The 16,568-nt window shown below is 36.2% G+C and overlaps 1 protein-coding gene across 11 annotated transcripts; it reads right to left on the reverse strand.

Moving 5' to 3' along the window:
- Positions 1-977: 977 nt before the first annotated feature.
- LOC142161723 (uncharacterized) lies at positions 978-16,400 on the reverse strand. 11 transcript variants are annotated; one of them, XM_075251710.1, is made up of 9 exons: positions 15,642-16,400; positions 14,771-14,851; positions 11,939-12,019; positions 11,486-11,570; positions 8,293-8,373; positions 3,458-3,685; positions 3,152-3,236; positions 1,557-1,635; positions 978-1,459 (listed from the first exon to the last, which is right to left on the reverse strand). In XM_075251710.1, exons 5-9 carry the CDS (start codon positions 8,293-8,295, stop codon positions 1,390-1,392), a joined length of 465 nt encoding a protein of 154 aa, XP_075107811.1. In that variant the 5' UTR covers positions 8,296-8,373; positions 11,486-11,570; positions 11,939-12,019; positions 14,771-14,851; positions 15,642-16,400; the 3' UTR covers positions 978-1,389. The 11 variants fall into 11 exon arrangements, with proteins under 11 accessions (XP_075107811.1, XP_075107813.1, XP_075107812.1 ...); XM_075251712.1 differs by lacking the exon at positions 8,293-8,373; XM_075251711.1 differs by lacking the exons at positions 11,939-12,019; positions 14,771-14,851; positions 15,642-16,400 and adding an exon at positions 11,792-11,819.
- Between the last annotated feature and the right edge of the window lie 168 nt (positions 16,401-16,568).

Below are 16,568 nucleotides of genomic sequence, written 5' to 3' on the forward strand. Positions count from 1 at the left end.
ACTAATACTAGTTGACATTTAAAAGTGTGAGTTGAGTACTCCAAAAAAGAGTAATCAGCCTTTGAGAAAATAATTATGCCAAGACGTATGTATTATGATTAAAGGAGGTAGAGAAGATGAAGTTGATTAGAGAATGATTCTTTTGATGCATAAATATCAAAAGGGAGATACACCAAAGTTTAAATTAGTGTGATGACTAAAAGAACATAAATAGAGTTGATTAGAGGCCATTTTATTTTATTTATAAAAGGTTTCAAGATTATGCGAAAATGCTAGCTTTTGGTTTGTAATTTATAATTAAATCAATTAATTTTGAAATATGTGTACTAACTAATTTTGAAATATATATTTCGTAAATGATAATATGGAGTACACGGACAACGCACGTGAAGAGAGACTAGTATATATATTAGTATGGAGTACAAAACTTAATAGCGTTTAACATTGTTCTAATAGATTACTATAAAACTCAAAAAATGAGGACAATATTTCATTCATTAAAAGTCAATATTCAAAACAAACTACTCAAAAATATTTTCAAAGTGCTCATAACATATCCAACACCGACAAATCATCATCGTCAAGCACATTTGAATCCTTTTGTAAGATAAAGATGTCTTAACATCTTCATTTTTATCGATATTTATAATTATATGCAATATTAATTAGTTAAACATTAAGAAATAACTAAAATTTTAAGAACATAAAATATTTAAATTCACATAAAAATATTACTAGTTTGAGATTTGACTACTCTTCTTGTTATTTTTAGTTGCCTATGTTCTTAATTAAAAATGTTTATTAGCCCACGGGACGAGGTGGGCCAACCTCGGTCAAGCCTCATGGGCCACTAGCTTACTTGGACGGGCTTAAGGCCTAATTTTTAAATGAGCTCCAAAAATCTTAATCCAACCCTATTAAATCACGGGTTGGATTGAACCGACCCAATGGGCCAAGCCCATATTAACGGCTCTAAATAAAAACAAGCAATACTTATTTTATACAAATGATAATTGGCAGATGAACTAATTGCCAACTTCAGATTGCATATTTCTTACATTACCATAGAATCAAGGATATTTCACAAAAAGGGTAAGGACATCGAGAGTGAGAGGGAAAGTGTGGGACAAGGAGCAAAAGCCAATTACAAAGGATTTAGTTTCTAATACTACTTTCTATATGCCAACATGGGGATTTGCAGAAGTGATGAAACAAGCTTTAGGATCAGCAAAACTGGATTTGCAAACTAAGCTGCATCTCCTATCAAAGCAATTATAGTCGTTACTTGGTCATACCGAATTGGATCGCGCTTGGTCATTTCACAAACTCAATGTGTAAAACAACTTGAAATACATGCTACTCCGCATGTTGGCCATGCAGTCATTTGCTTTATCTCAAGCAGCCTATGTTTTCAGGCTTTGGCAAGTGCATCAGAAGCTGTTTCTCCAATTCTACTAGACTGAAAACCCATAAAGATGAGAGGGAAAATTGCATCATAAGAAACACGTATCTTTGAACAATGACGGAAACAAATTCCGATAGCACAATTGGCTTACATCTCATATTTTTGCCGAGCTTCTGTTTGCTTTGCTTTGTAAAGATCACTGTCCTTTGGCAGGGTGCTCAAATTGTTGTCTACAAAGTTGGACCAAAAAACCCCATCAGCAAAAGAATTGGCGAAGACGAAGACGAAAAGGGCTCGGGCGTTTTCAAAGAAGAAACCTTACTGAGTAACTAAAATATTCAACAGAAGAAAGACAAGAAGTAAATTCATGCATAATTAGGTAGACCTGTCCAAAAAGTGGACAACAGAATGGACAAATTTTTCATTCATTCTATGATGTGAGATGCATCTACTTCAAAGCTTATCTAATCTCCCATCCATACTCAATGAAACACCCCATTCCTGCTGAACCCTATCTTAATGGCATAGGTCATTCCACAGTTAAGTCAGTTTCCATGTCTGAGCAGCTCTTCTTCTTCTTTTTTTACTGAAAAAGTGTGCCATCATCAAATGCTATCACCATCCCTCCTAGAAAATCCTGACAACCATCTCTCTTATGTCAAAACAGCAGTACCAATGGACAAGGTCAAAGCAGTGTTGTAACTCCAAATGCAATTTGAATCTACATTTACCCAAATAAAAATTAAAAAATAATTTAGCAAAAAGTAATTGAGCCTCAAGAATTAACTGCAGCCTTGCATCACAAGCAATATCCAACTTAAACCATTCTCCAGGTATCCAGAACAATATTGATGGCCAGCAACTGCCAACGATCCAACTATCAACTAACCAAGCCATACCACCCCATGACTTACCATTTCCACCATGCGTTTCCTTTAACTAGAGATGAGAAAGAACTCTTCGGAAGACCTGAAACTAATTAACAGTTCTCATTCCCAATGCCAAACCGCCAACAGCCCCACTTCCAAGCGCTTCAAAAATGCTGTGGCACCCATGTTTTGGAGGATCCGACACAGGTGCGACATCTCTTTTTGGAGGATCCAAGCAACATAGCCCCACACTCCCAAGTACCTCATTGTCAACACCTTACCTTAATACCTAGAGCTTTTATTATACACACTCTAGAAAGAACATTCATACCTTCCATGACTAGATCAAACCCTGACCTAAAGCAAATAATCGATTTCTACATCTTCCAGCCGACAACAGGATGCAGTGGAGACGTTCAATATTGCAAAAATCATTAAGTAGGAAACTGAAACTACAAGTCAACATGGAGAGTGATAAAAGAAAGGTCCTGCAGGCAGATGGATGCTACCGTGGGGAAGTACAAGCTAGTGGCAAAGGTAATCAGGCATAGATTCATTATTTTGGCTACACTGCTGTTGAAGTACGAATATTATTGTTGGGTTCATGTATCAGGTAGGATTTGCCTATTCCATAGGAATACCGCTATAGCTCTGGCTAAGATATATTACGAACTCCTCAGTCCTGATTCATGAATTTGGGACATTTTAGTCTGCAGGGATCGGACGGAAACCACAGAATTAGATTCAAAGGACCTTTTTTCCCTTGCACAGAAATATTCATTGTAGGAAAAAGGTCCACTACTGATTAATTATCCTGACAACTTAGGCCGTGCTTACTCTTGTTATATATTACACCCTATGTAGCAATCGAATTCACCTGCAATTTGTTGAGGAGCAAATTTCTTCACTTTTTCACTTTCCTGAGCTTCTGACAAAGACATGTTGTTGGTGAATTCTGGTCCCTGTCAATAAAACAAATTCTGAATAACAGGTTTAATCCTGAATATAGATTGATGTTTAGAGAGTAAAATTGACAATTCACGGACAAAAGCATGACGAAATAATCGGACCTAAGGTATTACTGAATTCCTCTTATGATCAATGGATAAGAAAATTGAGATACTGGAAACTCGACACTAGTGCAATAAGGCATACTCAACTTCCAACAAACCAGAGATTATACCTTCTTCTTCTCCTTCCTCTTTAGAATTTTCATGTGGCATTTTTTAATGTAATGCATCAAATGGTAACGTGAATGCCTTGAATTTAATTGTTCTCTCACATCAGGATTTGCAGTAAGCCAGTCTATAATTTCCTTTGATTTAATCACCTCATCCGTGTCTAGAGACTCTAACCAGGAATAAACAGGCATCCACTGATCAGTTCGTTGAAATCGATGATCAAAATTTTCCTGCCATACAAGGATACTAAGAATAAATTGCTAGTCGTCTACCACAAATAATAAATCAGTAGATGTTTTAAAAATAAAGTCAAACATTGGGCACTGTGAAAGGAACATGTTTAAACATGTGCAGATTAGATGAAAACTACAGTAACACTTCCTTTACAAAATTTAACTTGCACTTGCCATTGATTCTTAAAATAGGGAATTTCTAGCGTAATCATTATGTCGGATTGGTAACAAACTATAGCAGACTCATTGCAGGCCAATTCCATAAACGGTCATCGATTTATGGCTCACAAAGATCTTATTTGCAATAAACTTTTGATGTCATTGTATACAAAATAACTGTATATTATGCCTATCAAGTTTTGCTTGTAAAAGAATACTCTACAAAAACATGCATCTTCCCTGGATAGTGCAAAAAGAACAATCTGGAAAGCAAACAAACAGAAACCATGAGTATAATGTGCAAACAGTTATTGAAGTTTTTCTCTAAATAATTATCAGCCATGGAACCAGGGTTGTAAAAAGTGAGCGCTTCCTCGCTTAAAGCGAGAAGCGAAGCGAGGTATCTGACGCTTCTGTTAGCTGAAGCGTAGCATATTTACAAAAGCGCTCGCTTCCCCTGAAAAAGCGAGAAGCAATGCGAAGCGTAAGAAGCGAGCGCTTCTCTTTATAACTGGGCTGCCAACATATTTAATTAAAAAAGCTGTCTTTTTTTAAAACACCATCGAGGCGACCTAGGGTTCAAGTTTTCTACACTTTTTTTTTCCCTTCAGTTCTTCTTTCTCATTCTTCTCCTCTTTTTCTTCTTCATTTTCTTGCACTGTTTCAGTGATAAAAAAGATTGAAATGCTGCCATTTTTTCGTTTCAGTTATACTGCCCTTCTTCGTATACTATGCAGTATTTATTTTAATATATTTTTTAAAATTCCGCTTTACTTAAAGCGCTTCTCGCTTTAAACGAAAAGGGTCTTGTCGCTTTTCCTCCTTCACGCTCTTCACAACACTGCCACAAACAACCCATGCTAAACTCGCGCATCTGGAATGTCTGTAAATACAAACACATATAAAAGAGCTGGTTGGGTAGCTTTTCAACCTGGAAACTGATAAAGAGATTAAAGTGTAACATAAGAAGTAAAGGCTTATGAGCACCAGTACCATAAGCCTATACTTCAAATCATATTCTAATTGATCAGATCATTTGATCAAATTTTCTTGAGTGGGGCAGGCGTCCTAACCGATATGGTGTAAAATGTAAGGCAATCAACAAAGCAACAAATTAACAGAGAAGAGAGAGTTGACAGAAACTTGAGAAATAATTTGGCACCTTAAAACTTCCCCTGAGAATGAAAGCATGGGAAGCCATAGTACCAAAGTGTTAGATCATGAGAGTAGCATGAGAATTTTGTCTTCCATTTAAGCATGCAAAAGATCTGTATTTTGCATAATATTGGCATGAATGAGTTTAAATGGTGTGACGTGGTTAGTGAGGATTCATAAACCCGATCTCCACTTGGTTTGGACTGAGGCGTTGTTCTTGTTGTATTTATGCATGCTAAAGCTAGAGATAGCCTCCTGTGAGTGTTGTAAGTCAGTTTATGAATTCTCCCTGTGATAGTCATTGGGATGCAGTTGTCCGCATTATTCGATATATAAAATCGGCTCCAGGCAAAGGGTTACTCTTTGAGGATCGAGGTCATGAGCAGATCATTGGATACTCAGATGTTGATTGGGCAGGATCACCTTCTGATATACATTCTACGTCTGGATATTGTGTTTTAGTATGAGGAAATTTGGTGTCCTGGAAGAGCAAGAAACAGAATGTAGTTGCTCGGTCTAGTGCAGAAGCAGAATATCGAGCAATGGCTATGGCAACATGTGAGCTAGTCTGGACTAAACAATTGCTCAAGGAGTTGAAATTTGGTGAAATCAGTCGGATGGAACTTGTGTGTGATAATCAAGCTGCCCTTCATATTGCATCAAATCCGGTGTTCCATGAGAGAACTAAACACATTGAGATTGATTGTCACTTCGTCAGAGAAAAGATACTTTCAGGAGAGATTGCTACAAAGTTTGTGAGGTCGAATGATCAACTTGCAGATATTTTCACCAAGTCTCTCACTGGTCCTCGTATTGGTTATATATGTAACAAGCTCGGTACATATGATTTGTATGCATCGGCTTGAGGGGGAGTGTTAGTTTACAACATGTATATAGTGTAGTATTGTCCCACATTGGTAGAGGAGTAGTATGTCCTTGTATAGTATAGCTATAAATAAGGACCTCTTGTATTGTATTGTTCATCCAATATCAATAACATATTTTCTCCCGTGCCTTCTCACAGTACCAAAGTGTTAGATCATGAGAGTAGCATGAGAATTTTGTCTTCCATTTAAGCATGCAAAAGATCTGTATTTTGCATAATATTGGCATGAATGAGTTTAAATGGTGTGACGTGGTTAGTGAGGATTCATAAACCCGATCTCCACTTGGTTTGGACTGAGGCATTGTTCTTGTTGTATTTATGCATGCTAAAGCTAGAGATAGCCTCCTATGAACTGTGGCACTACAATGAGACAAAGCAAACTGGAGAGGGTGGTCCTTGATTTGGGCCATGAATGTAAAATTCCAAAGATATATGTGGATCTAGGAAACGAAAAACCGGGTTTGATTCAACTATTTGAGTTAAACAGCATCAGAAAAAGAAAACGATCTACATCTAGGAATGATGAACATGATTTTGAGAATGAACAAAATTGATACGCGAAAGCAGATATAAAAATAAACAGGAGTTGACTTCTTTCTTCCTTTTCTTGGTACCACGAAAAGATCAGAGCAATATTTACTTTTAGAGGAACAAGGACAAAAACCTCTGGCCCAGACACCCCGGTTATAAAGAAAAGACTAAAATCTTGGACTAAATTTTATCCAGTTAGCATAGATACTACAAAGGTTGAAGTGAGATTCAAAGTTTAGAATTCCTCAACAAGGATAAAGGTGCATGAAAGCCATTTGATTTACATCATTAAATAGCATTGAATTTCTTAACTGGGCGAGCGTCCACTTTGTCTTTTGAGAAAGAGAATATCCAAAGTGTGATTAGTCGGGATTTCTAGAGGAAAATTCACAACTCCTTTGTTTATATACATAATGGTGCAGAAGGAAAAGACTCTTTCCTGGCGTTTACAACATAATTAGATGACAGGCCGGTCATTGCAACAATCGGAGTTAGAATAAGGTCGAAGGGGGGAAAAAAATTAAAAATGCAAAAAACCTAACTCTTTTCACAAATGTACAGGTGATTTTAACTAAAGGTGTCATCTTTTTTCTTAGCATATAAACGGTACTGTTTTAGACCTACCTTCAAATATGACCAGTTTTGTTATTGGGAATTGCTTTGCCTGCTTTTTATTTGTTATAATGCTCCCCTACCTAATTTAAATTGTAAAATCTTCCCCACCATTCTCTGAAATCTTATATATTTCATCACAAAATTTTGTCACTTAAAAGAAAGGAGAAGTTTGGGATCTACTTATTTTTTAAGTTTACCACATCAAGCTATCTATATCTGCCTTCTAGTCCCATACCACAGTCGAACTTTGGCGTGCTTGTTGACTAAACAGTTTTACAAGTCGTTTTTAGCGAATGTACAGAACATCGTTGTCTACTTCTGCCTCTTTGTCCCCGTTGTTTATGTAAAGTCGGCATGCTTACTGAAGTGGCATTTAGGAACAACGTTTCAAGCTATCATGTCGCTGAACCAGTCCCATGTGAAATCCTTGAAGTAGCTGTACTCTAGCTCGAACCTGCTTCTTAAAACTGATCAGAAACAGAGAACTTTGAATACACGTAAGACTAGTTTGTTGTATTAAAGAAATTACGTGTTGCCGGAAAAAAAATTGATTCTTGTTATCCTTTCCTTTACAATAGAAACCCAAAATTGCCTCTATAAATACTAGTACTACTTATTGGTGCAAGACTTTCCAAGTTCCCCAATAAACACAGACAATGTGAAAAGAAGTCCGGTTCTTTTGAGATAGGTGTACATTGAAAAGAATCCTGAAGGATAGAGACCATGGTTTGATTCTTTCATTGCAGCAAGGTCAGATAACAATTCTAATTCTCTCTTCGCATGTTGTTTCTTTAACTTTTCATTCAGCATACGGCAAAATGACTTGAGGTGTACAGAGAGCTGTCGCATTTAGATGCAGAAGACCTGATATAATCCAGCTACAAACACGTACGTTACCGAAACGCATTCTGATATCTTGAAAGAGCGCCAGGTGTCATCTTTTTTTCTAGAAAAAGGTATCAAAACAAGTAAAGAAGATTCAAATATTCGAGACTAAAAATACCTAACAAATATATATATATATATATATATATTCGAGCCTGAGTAAGAGGGCAAGCAACACCACCATTGTATTATTTCAGTTCTTAGCTAAATTAGCTACTATAAGATTAAAAGAAAGAGGAATTACTGGTACCCGCCCCGAAATCCAAGTACAACCAACAAAGGAATAAGGAGTTAAACACCATCTGTAATTCTTTTTTCAAAAAAAAAACGTAGAGCACCAAGATCAAATATTTATTTCACATTAGAAGAATACCATTGAGCCCCAAATCAATGGGAGAAGTCGCTAGTCTCCTTCGGCGTATTAGGATGGTCAGCTGTCAAATTCCTCAGCAAACTTCAAAAGAAAAACGAGAGGATTGTCGGGTAGACGAAGCAGATATTTCTCTTCTTATATAATTGTGTGTACTTTGTGAAGAGGTTAAGAAAAATGACAAAATTGGTCCATTATGTTCGTGTAAGTTTAAAATAGTCCCTTAAATATATTTTTGAGTAATTTTGACCTATTTAAGTATGTCAAAAATAAATATTTTCATTTTTTGTCAAATATTTATCAAAATTTAACGGTTATAATTAACAAAAAATTATGAAGAAAAAAATTTAATTAGAAATATTATGAAAGTGTCATCAAGTCTTAGGATCTGTAAGCCAAAATTGCACCAAACACTAGAACTGGACCAAAAATAATACTAGAAATTACACCATAATCATAAATATATCAAAAATTACCGTTAAATCTTTTTATTTTTACAGTTCCCATTAATTTTGACAACCAGATTTGTTAATTATTTGACGGTGATCGAAATTGTTCACTTTTGATAAATATAAAGTATCAATTGACTCACACTGAATATATTATTGTTATTTTAGACCTACCTTCAAACATGACCAGTTTCGTTATTTTGTGGTGGAATTGCATTGCCTGCTTTTCATTTGTTATAATGCTCCCCTACTAATTTAAATTGTAAAAACTTCCCCACCATTCTCTGAAATCTTATATATTTCATAACAAAATTTTGTCACTTGAAAGAAAGGAGAAGTCTGGGATCTACTTATTTTTTAAGTTTACCACATCAAGCTATCTATATCTGCCTTCTAGTCCCATACCACAATCGAAGTTTGGCGTGCTTGTTGACTAAACAGTTTTACAAGTCGTTTTTAGTGAATGTACAAAACAACGTTGTCTACTTCTGCCTCTCTGTCCCCGTTGTTTATCTGAAGTCGGCATACATGCTTACTGAAGTAGCATTTAGGAACAACGTTTCAAGCTATCATGTCGCTGAACCAGTCCAATGTGAAATCCTTGAAGTAGCTGTACTCTAGCTCGACCTGCTTCTTAAAACTGATCAGAAACAGAGAACCTTGAATACACGCATAAGACTAGTTTGTTGTATTAAAGAAATTACGTGTTGCCCAAAAACAAATTGATTCCTGTTATCCTTTACAATTGAAATCCAAAATTGCCTCTATAAATACGTGCAAGACTTTCCAAGTTCCCCAATCAACACAGACAATGTGAAAAGCAGTCCGGTGTCGCTACTACTCACCATCTTTTGAGATAGGTGTACATTGAAAAGAATCCTAAAGGATAGAGACCATGGTTTGATTCTTTCATGGCAGCAAGGTCAGATAACAACTTGAAATCCATGCTACTCCGCATGTTGGCCATGCAGTCATTTGCTTTATCTCAAGCAGCCTATGTTTTCAGGCTTTGGCAAGTGCATCAGAAGCTGTTTCTCCAATTCTACTAGACTGAAAACCCATAAAGATGAGAGGGAAAATTGCATCATAAGAAACACGTATCTTTGAACAATGACGGAAACAAATTCCGATAGCACAATTGGCTTACATCTCATATTTTTGCCGAGCTTCTGTTTGCTTTGCTTTGTAAAGATCACTGTCCTTTGGCAGGGTGCTCAAATTGTTGTCTACAAAGTTGGACCAAAAAACCCCATCAGCAAAAGAATTGGCGAAGACGAAGACGAAAAGGGCTCGGGCGTTTTCAAAGAAGAAACCTTACTGAGTAACTAAAATATTCAACAGAAGAAAGACAAGAAGTAAATTCATGCATAATTAGGTAGACCTGTCCAAAAAGTGGACAACAGAATGGACAAATTTTTCATTCATTCTATGATGTGAGATGCATCTACTTCAAAGCTTATCTAATCTCCCATCCATACTCAATGAAACACCCCATTCCTGCTGAACCCTATCTTAATGGCATAGGTCATTCCACAGTTAAGTCAGTTTCCATGTCTGAGCAGCTCTTCTTCTTCTTTTTTTACTGAAAAAGTGTGCCATCATCAAATGCTATCACCATCCCTCCTAGAAAATCCTGACAACCATCTCTCTTATGTCAAAACAGCAGTACCAATGGACAAGGTCAAAGCAGTGTTGTAACTCCAAATGCAATTTGAATCTACATTTACCCAAATAAAAATTAAAAAATAATTTAGCAAAAAGTAATTGAGCCTCAAGAATTAACTGCAGCCTTGCATCACAAGCAATATCCAACTTAAACCATTCTCCAGAACAATATTGATGGCCAGCAACTGCCAACGATCCAACTATCAACTAACCAAGCCATACCACCCCATGACTTACCATTTCCACCATGCGTTTCCTTTAACTAGAGATGAGAAAGAACTCTTCGGAAGACCTGAAACTAATTAACAGTTCTCATTCCCAATGCCAAACCGCCAACAGCCCCACTTCCAAGCGCTTCAAAAATGCTGTGGCACCCATGTTTTGGAGGATCCGACACAGGTGCGACATCTCTTTTTGGAGGATCCAAGCAACATAGCCCCACACTCCCAAGTACCTCATTGTCAACACCTTACCTTAATACCTAGAGCTTTTATTATACACACTCTAGAAAGAACATTCATACCTTCCATGACTAGATCAAACCCTGACCTAAAGCAAATAATCGATTTCTACATCTTCCAGCCGACAACAGGATGCAGTGGAGACGTTCAATATTGCAAAAATCATTAAGTAGGAAACTGAAACTACAAGTCAACATGGAGAGTGATAAAAGAAATGTCCTGCAGGCAGATGGATGTGTGGAGTACACGCTACCGTGGGGAAGTACAAGCTAGTGGCAAAGGTAATCAGGCATACATTCATTATTTTGGCTACGCTGCTGTTGAAGTACTAATATTATTGTTGGGTTCATGTATCAGGTAGGATTTGCCTATTCCATAGGAATACCGCTATAGCTCTGGCTAAGATATATTACGAACTCCTCAGTCCTGATTCATGAATTTGGGACATTTTAGTCTGCAGGGATCGGACGGAAACCACAGAATTAGATTCAAAGGACCTTTTTTCCCTTGCACAGAAATATTCATTGTAGGAAAAAGGTCCACTACTGATTAATTATCCTGACAACTTAGGCCGTGCTTACTCTTGTTATATATTACACCCTATGTGGCAATCGAATTCACCTGCAATTTGTGGAGGAGCAAATTTCTTCACTTTTTCACTTTCCTGAGCTTCTGACAAAGACATGTTGTTGGTGAATTCTGGTCCCTGTCAATAAAACAAATTCTGAATAACAGGTTTAATCCTGAATATAGATTGATGTTTAGAGAGTAAAATTGACAATTCACGGACAAAAGCATGACGAAATAATCGGACCTAAGGTATTACTGAATTCCTCTTATGATCAATGGATAAGGAAATTGAGATACTGGAAACTCGACGCTAGTGCAATAAGGCATACTCAACTTCCAACAAACTAGAGATTATACCTTCTTCTTCTCCTTCCTCTTTAGAATTTTCATGTGGCATTTTTTAATGTAACGCATCAAATGGTAACGTGAATGCCTTGAATTTAATTGTTCTCTCACATCAGGATTTGCAGTAAGCCAGTCTATAATTTCCTTTGATTTAATCACCTCATCCGTGTCTAGAGACTCTAACCAGGAATAAACAGGCATCCACTGATCAGTTCGTTGAAATCGATGATCAAAATTTTCCTGCCATACAAGGATACTAAGAATAAATTGCTAGTCGTCTACCACAAATAATAAATCAGTAGATGTTTTAAAAATAAAGTCAAACATTGGGCACTGTGAAAGGAACATGTTTAAACATGTGCAGATTAGATGAAAACTACAGTAACACTTCCTTTACAAAATTTAACTTGCACTTGCCATTGATTCTTAAAATAGGGAATTTCTAGCGTAATCATTATGTCGGATTGGTAACAAACTATAGCAGACTCATTGCAGGCCAATTCCATAAACGGTCATCGATTTATGGCTCACAAAGATCTTATTTGCAATAAACTTTTGATGTCATTGTATACAAAATAACTGTATATTATGCCTATCAAGTTTTGCTTGTAAAAGAATACTCTACAAAAACATGCATCTTCCCTGGATAGTGCAAAAAGAACAATCTGGAAAGCAAACAAACAGAAACCATGAGTATAATGTGCAAACAGTTATTGAAGTTTTTCTCTAAATAATTATCAGCCATGGAACCAGGGTTGTAAAAAGTGAGCGCTTCCTCGCTTAAAGCGAGAAGCGAAGCGAGGCGAGGTATCTGGCGCTTCTGTTAGCTGAAGCGTAGCAGATTTACAAAAGTGCTCGCTTCCCCTGAAAAAGCGAGAAGCGATGAAGCGATGCGAAGCGTAAGAAGCGAGCGCTTCTCTTTATAACTGGGCTGCCAACATATTTAATTAAAAAAGCTGTCTTTTTTTAAAACACCATCGAGGCGACCTAGGGTTCAAGTTTTCTACACTTTTTTTTCCCCTTCAGTTCTTCTTTCTCATTCTTCTCCTCTTTTTCTTCTTCATTTTCTTGCACTGTTTCAGTGATAAAAAGATTGAAATGCTGTCATTTTTTTCGTTTCAGTTATACTGCCCTTCTTCGTATACTATGCAATATTTATTTTAATATATTTTTTTAAATTCCGCTTCACTTAAAGAGAGCGCTTCGCTTCTCGCTTTAAACGAAAAGGGTCTTGTCGCTTTTCCTCCTTCACACTCTTCACAACTCTGCCACAAACAACCCATGCTAAACTCGCGCATCTGGAATGTCTGTAAATACAAACACATATAAAAGAGCTGGTTGGGTAGCTTTTCAACCTGGAAACTGATAAAGAGATTAAAGTGTAACATAAGAAGCAAAGGCTTATGAGCACCAGTACCATAAGCCTATACTTCAAATCATATTCTAATTGATCAGATCATTTGATCAAATTTTCTTGAGTGGGGCAGGCGTCCTAACCGATATGGTGTAAAATGTAAGGCAATCAACAAAGCAACAAATTAACAGAGAAGAGAGAGTTGACAGAAACTTGAGAAATAATTTGGCACCTTAAAACTTCCCCTGAGAATGAAAGCATGGGAAGCCATAGTACCAAAGTGTTAGATCATGAGAGTAGCATCCCAAGATCATGAGAATTTTGTCTACCATTTAAGCATGCTAAAGATCTGTATTTTGCATAATATTGGCATGAATGAGTTTAAATGGTGTGACGTGGTTAGTGAGGATTCATAAACCCGATCTCCACTTGGTTGGGACTGAGGCGTTGTACTTGTTGTATTTATGCATGTTAAAGCTAGAGATAGCCTCCTATGAACTGTGGCACTACAATGAGACAAAGCAAACTGGAGAGGGTGGTCCTTGATTTGGGCCACGAATGTAAAATTCCAAAGATATATGTGGATCTAGGAAATGAAAAAAGGGGTTTGATTCAACTATTTGAGTTAAACAGCATCAGAAAAAGAAAACGATCTACATCTAGGAATGATGAACATGATTTTGAGAATGAACAAAATTGATACGCGAAAGCAGATATAAAAATAAACAGGAGTTGACTTCTTTCTTCCTTTTCTTGGTACCACGAAAAGGTCAGAGCAATATTTACTTTTAGAGGAACAAGGACAAAAACCTCTGGCCCAGACACCCCGGTTATAAAGAAAAGACTAAAATCTTGGACCAAATTTTATCCAGTTAGCATAGATACTACAAAGGTTGAAGTGAGATTCAAAGTTTAGAATTCCTCAACAAGGATAAAGGTGCATGAAAGCCATTTGATTTACATCACTAAATAGCATTGAATTTCTTACAAACAATAGCTGAAGAGGGATTTGTAAGGCTAGTCAAGTAAAGAGAAGACCAAATTGAGGTAAGTTAAATGGGCGAGCGTCCACTTTGTCTTTTGAGAAAGAGAATATCCAAAGTGTGATTAGTCGAGATTTCTAGAGGAAAATTCACAACTCCTTTGTTTATATACATAATGGTGCAGAAGAAAAAGACTTTTTCCTGGCGTTTACAACATAATTAGATGACAGACCGGTCATTGCAACAATCGTAGTTACAATAAGGTCGAAGGGGAAATTTAAAAAAAAATAACGCAAAAAACCTAACTCTTTTCACAAATATACAGGTGATTTTAACTAAAGGTGTCATCTTTTTTCTTAGCAAAAGGTATCAAAACAAGTAAAGAAGATTCCAATATTCGAGACTAAAAATACCTATCAAAAATATATTTCGAGGCTCAGTAAGAGGGCAAGCAACACACCCATTGTATTATTTCAGTCCTTAGCTAAATTAGCTACTATAATATTTTAAAAAATAGGAATTACTGCTACCCGCCCCGAAATCCAAGTACAACCAACAAAAGAATAAGGAATTAAACACCATCTGTAATTCTTTTTTCAAAAGAAAAAACGTAGAGCACCAAGATCAAATATTTATTTCACATAAGAAAAATACCATTGAGCCCCAAATCAATGGGAGAAGTCGCTAGTCTCCTTCGGCGTATTAGGATGGTCAGCTGTCAAATTCCTCAGCAAACTTCAAAAGAAAAACGAGAGAACTGTCAGGTAGACGAAGCAGAGATTCTGGAGCACTTTATTTCTGTTCTTATATAATTGTGTGTACTTTGTGAAGAGGTTAAGAAAAATGACAAAATTGGTCCATTATGTTCGTGTAAGTTTAAAATAGTCCCTTAAATATATTTTTGAGTAATTTTGACCTATTTAAGTATGTCAAAAATGAATATTTTCATTTTTTGTCAAATATTTATCAAACTTTAACGGTTATATTTAACAAAAAATTATGAAGAAATTTTTTTAATTAGAAATATTATGAAAGAGTCATCAAGTCTTAGGATATGTAAGCCAAAATTGCACCAAATGGACCAAAAATAATACTAGAAATTACACCATAATCAAAAATAAATCAAAAATTACCGGTTAAATCTTTTTATTTTTACAGTTCCCATTAATTTTGACAACTAGATTTGTTAATTATTTGAAGGTGATCGAAATTGCTCACTTTTGATAAATATAAAGTACCAATTGGCTTCCCCAGATCTCATTTGTTGGGATCACATTGAATATATTATTGTTAGTGTTGCGCTAGTATATATATAAACGGTACTGTTTTAGACCTACCTTCAAATATGACCAGTTTTGTTATTGGGAATTGCTTTGCCTGCTTTTTATTTGTTATAATGCTCCCCTACCTAATTTAAATTGTAAAATCTTCCCCACCATTCTCTGAAATCTTATATATTTCATCACAAAATTTTGTCACTTAAAAGAAAGGAGAAGTTTGGGATCTACTTATTTTTTAAGTTTACCACATCAAGCTATCTATATCTGCCTTCTAGTCCCATACCACAGTCGAACTTTGGCGTGCTTGTTGACTAAACAGTTTTACAAGTCGTTTTTAGCGAATGTACAGAACATCGTTGTCTACTTCTGCCTCTTTGTCCCCGTTGTTTATGTAAAGTCGGCATGCTTACTGAAGTGGCATTTAGGAACAACGTTTCAAGCTATCATGTCGCTGAACCAGTCCCATGTGAAATCCTTGAAGTAGCTGTACTCTAGCTCGAACCTGCTTCTTAAAACTGATCAGAAACAGAGAACTTTGAATACACGTAAGACTAGTTTGTTGTATTAAAGAAATTACGTGTTGCCGGAAAAAAAATTGATTCTTGTTATCCTTTCCTTTACAATAGAAACCCAAAATTGCCTCTATAAATACTAGTACTACTTATTGGTGCAAGACTTTCCAAGTTCCCCAATAAACACAGACAATGTGAAAAGAAGTCCGGTTCTTTTGAGATAGGTGTACATTGAAAAGAATCCTGAAGGATAGAGACCATGGTTTGATTCTTTCATTGCAGCAAGGTCAGATAACAATTCTAATTCTCTCTTCGCATGTTGTTTCTTTAACTTTTCATTCAGCATACGGCAAAATGACTTGAGGTGTACAGAGAGCTGTCGCATTTAGATGCAGAAGACCTGATATAATCCAGCTACAAACACGTACGTTACCGAAACGCATTCTGATATCTTGAAAGAGCGCCAGGTGTCATCTTTTTTTCTAGAAAAAGGTATCAAAACAAGTAAAGAAGATTCAAATATTCGAGACTAAAAATACCTAACAAATATATATATATATATATATATATATATATTCGAGCCTGAGTAAGAGGGCAAGCAACACCACCATTGTATTATTTCAGTTCTTAGCTAAATTAGCTACTATAAGATTAAAAGAA

The sequence above is a fragment of the Nicotiana tabacum genome, chromosome 4, assembly GCF_000715075.1.
Source record: "Nicotiana tabacum cultivar K326 chromosome 4, ASM71507v2, whole genome shotgun sequence".
Classification (NCBI taxonomy): domain Eukaryota; kingdom Viridiplantae; phylum Streptophyta; class Magnoliopsida; order Solanales; family Solanaceae; genus Nicotiana; species Nicotiana tabacum.

Bases quoted from the DNA above. Each gene is read 5' to 3' on its own strand.
- LOC142161723 (XM_075251706.1), bottom strand. From the start codon at position 13,404: ATGGCTTCCCATGCTTTCATTCTCAGGGGAAGTTTTAAG. The intron at 12,020-13,365 runs GTGCCAAATTAT...CTTGTATGGCAG, and splicing joins TTCTCAGGGGAAGTTTTAAG to GAAAATTTTGATCATCGATT. The intron at 9,789-9,885 runs GTAAGCCAATTG...ATGGGTTTTCAG, and splicing joins GCTCGGCAAAAATATGAGAT to TCTAGTAGAATTGGAGAAAC.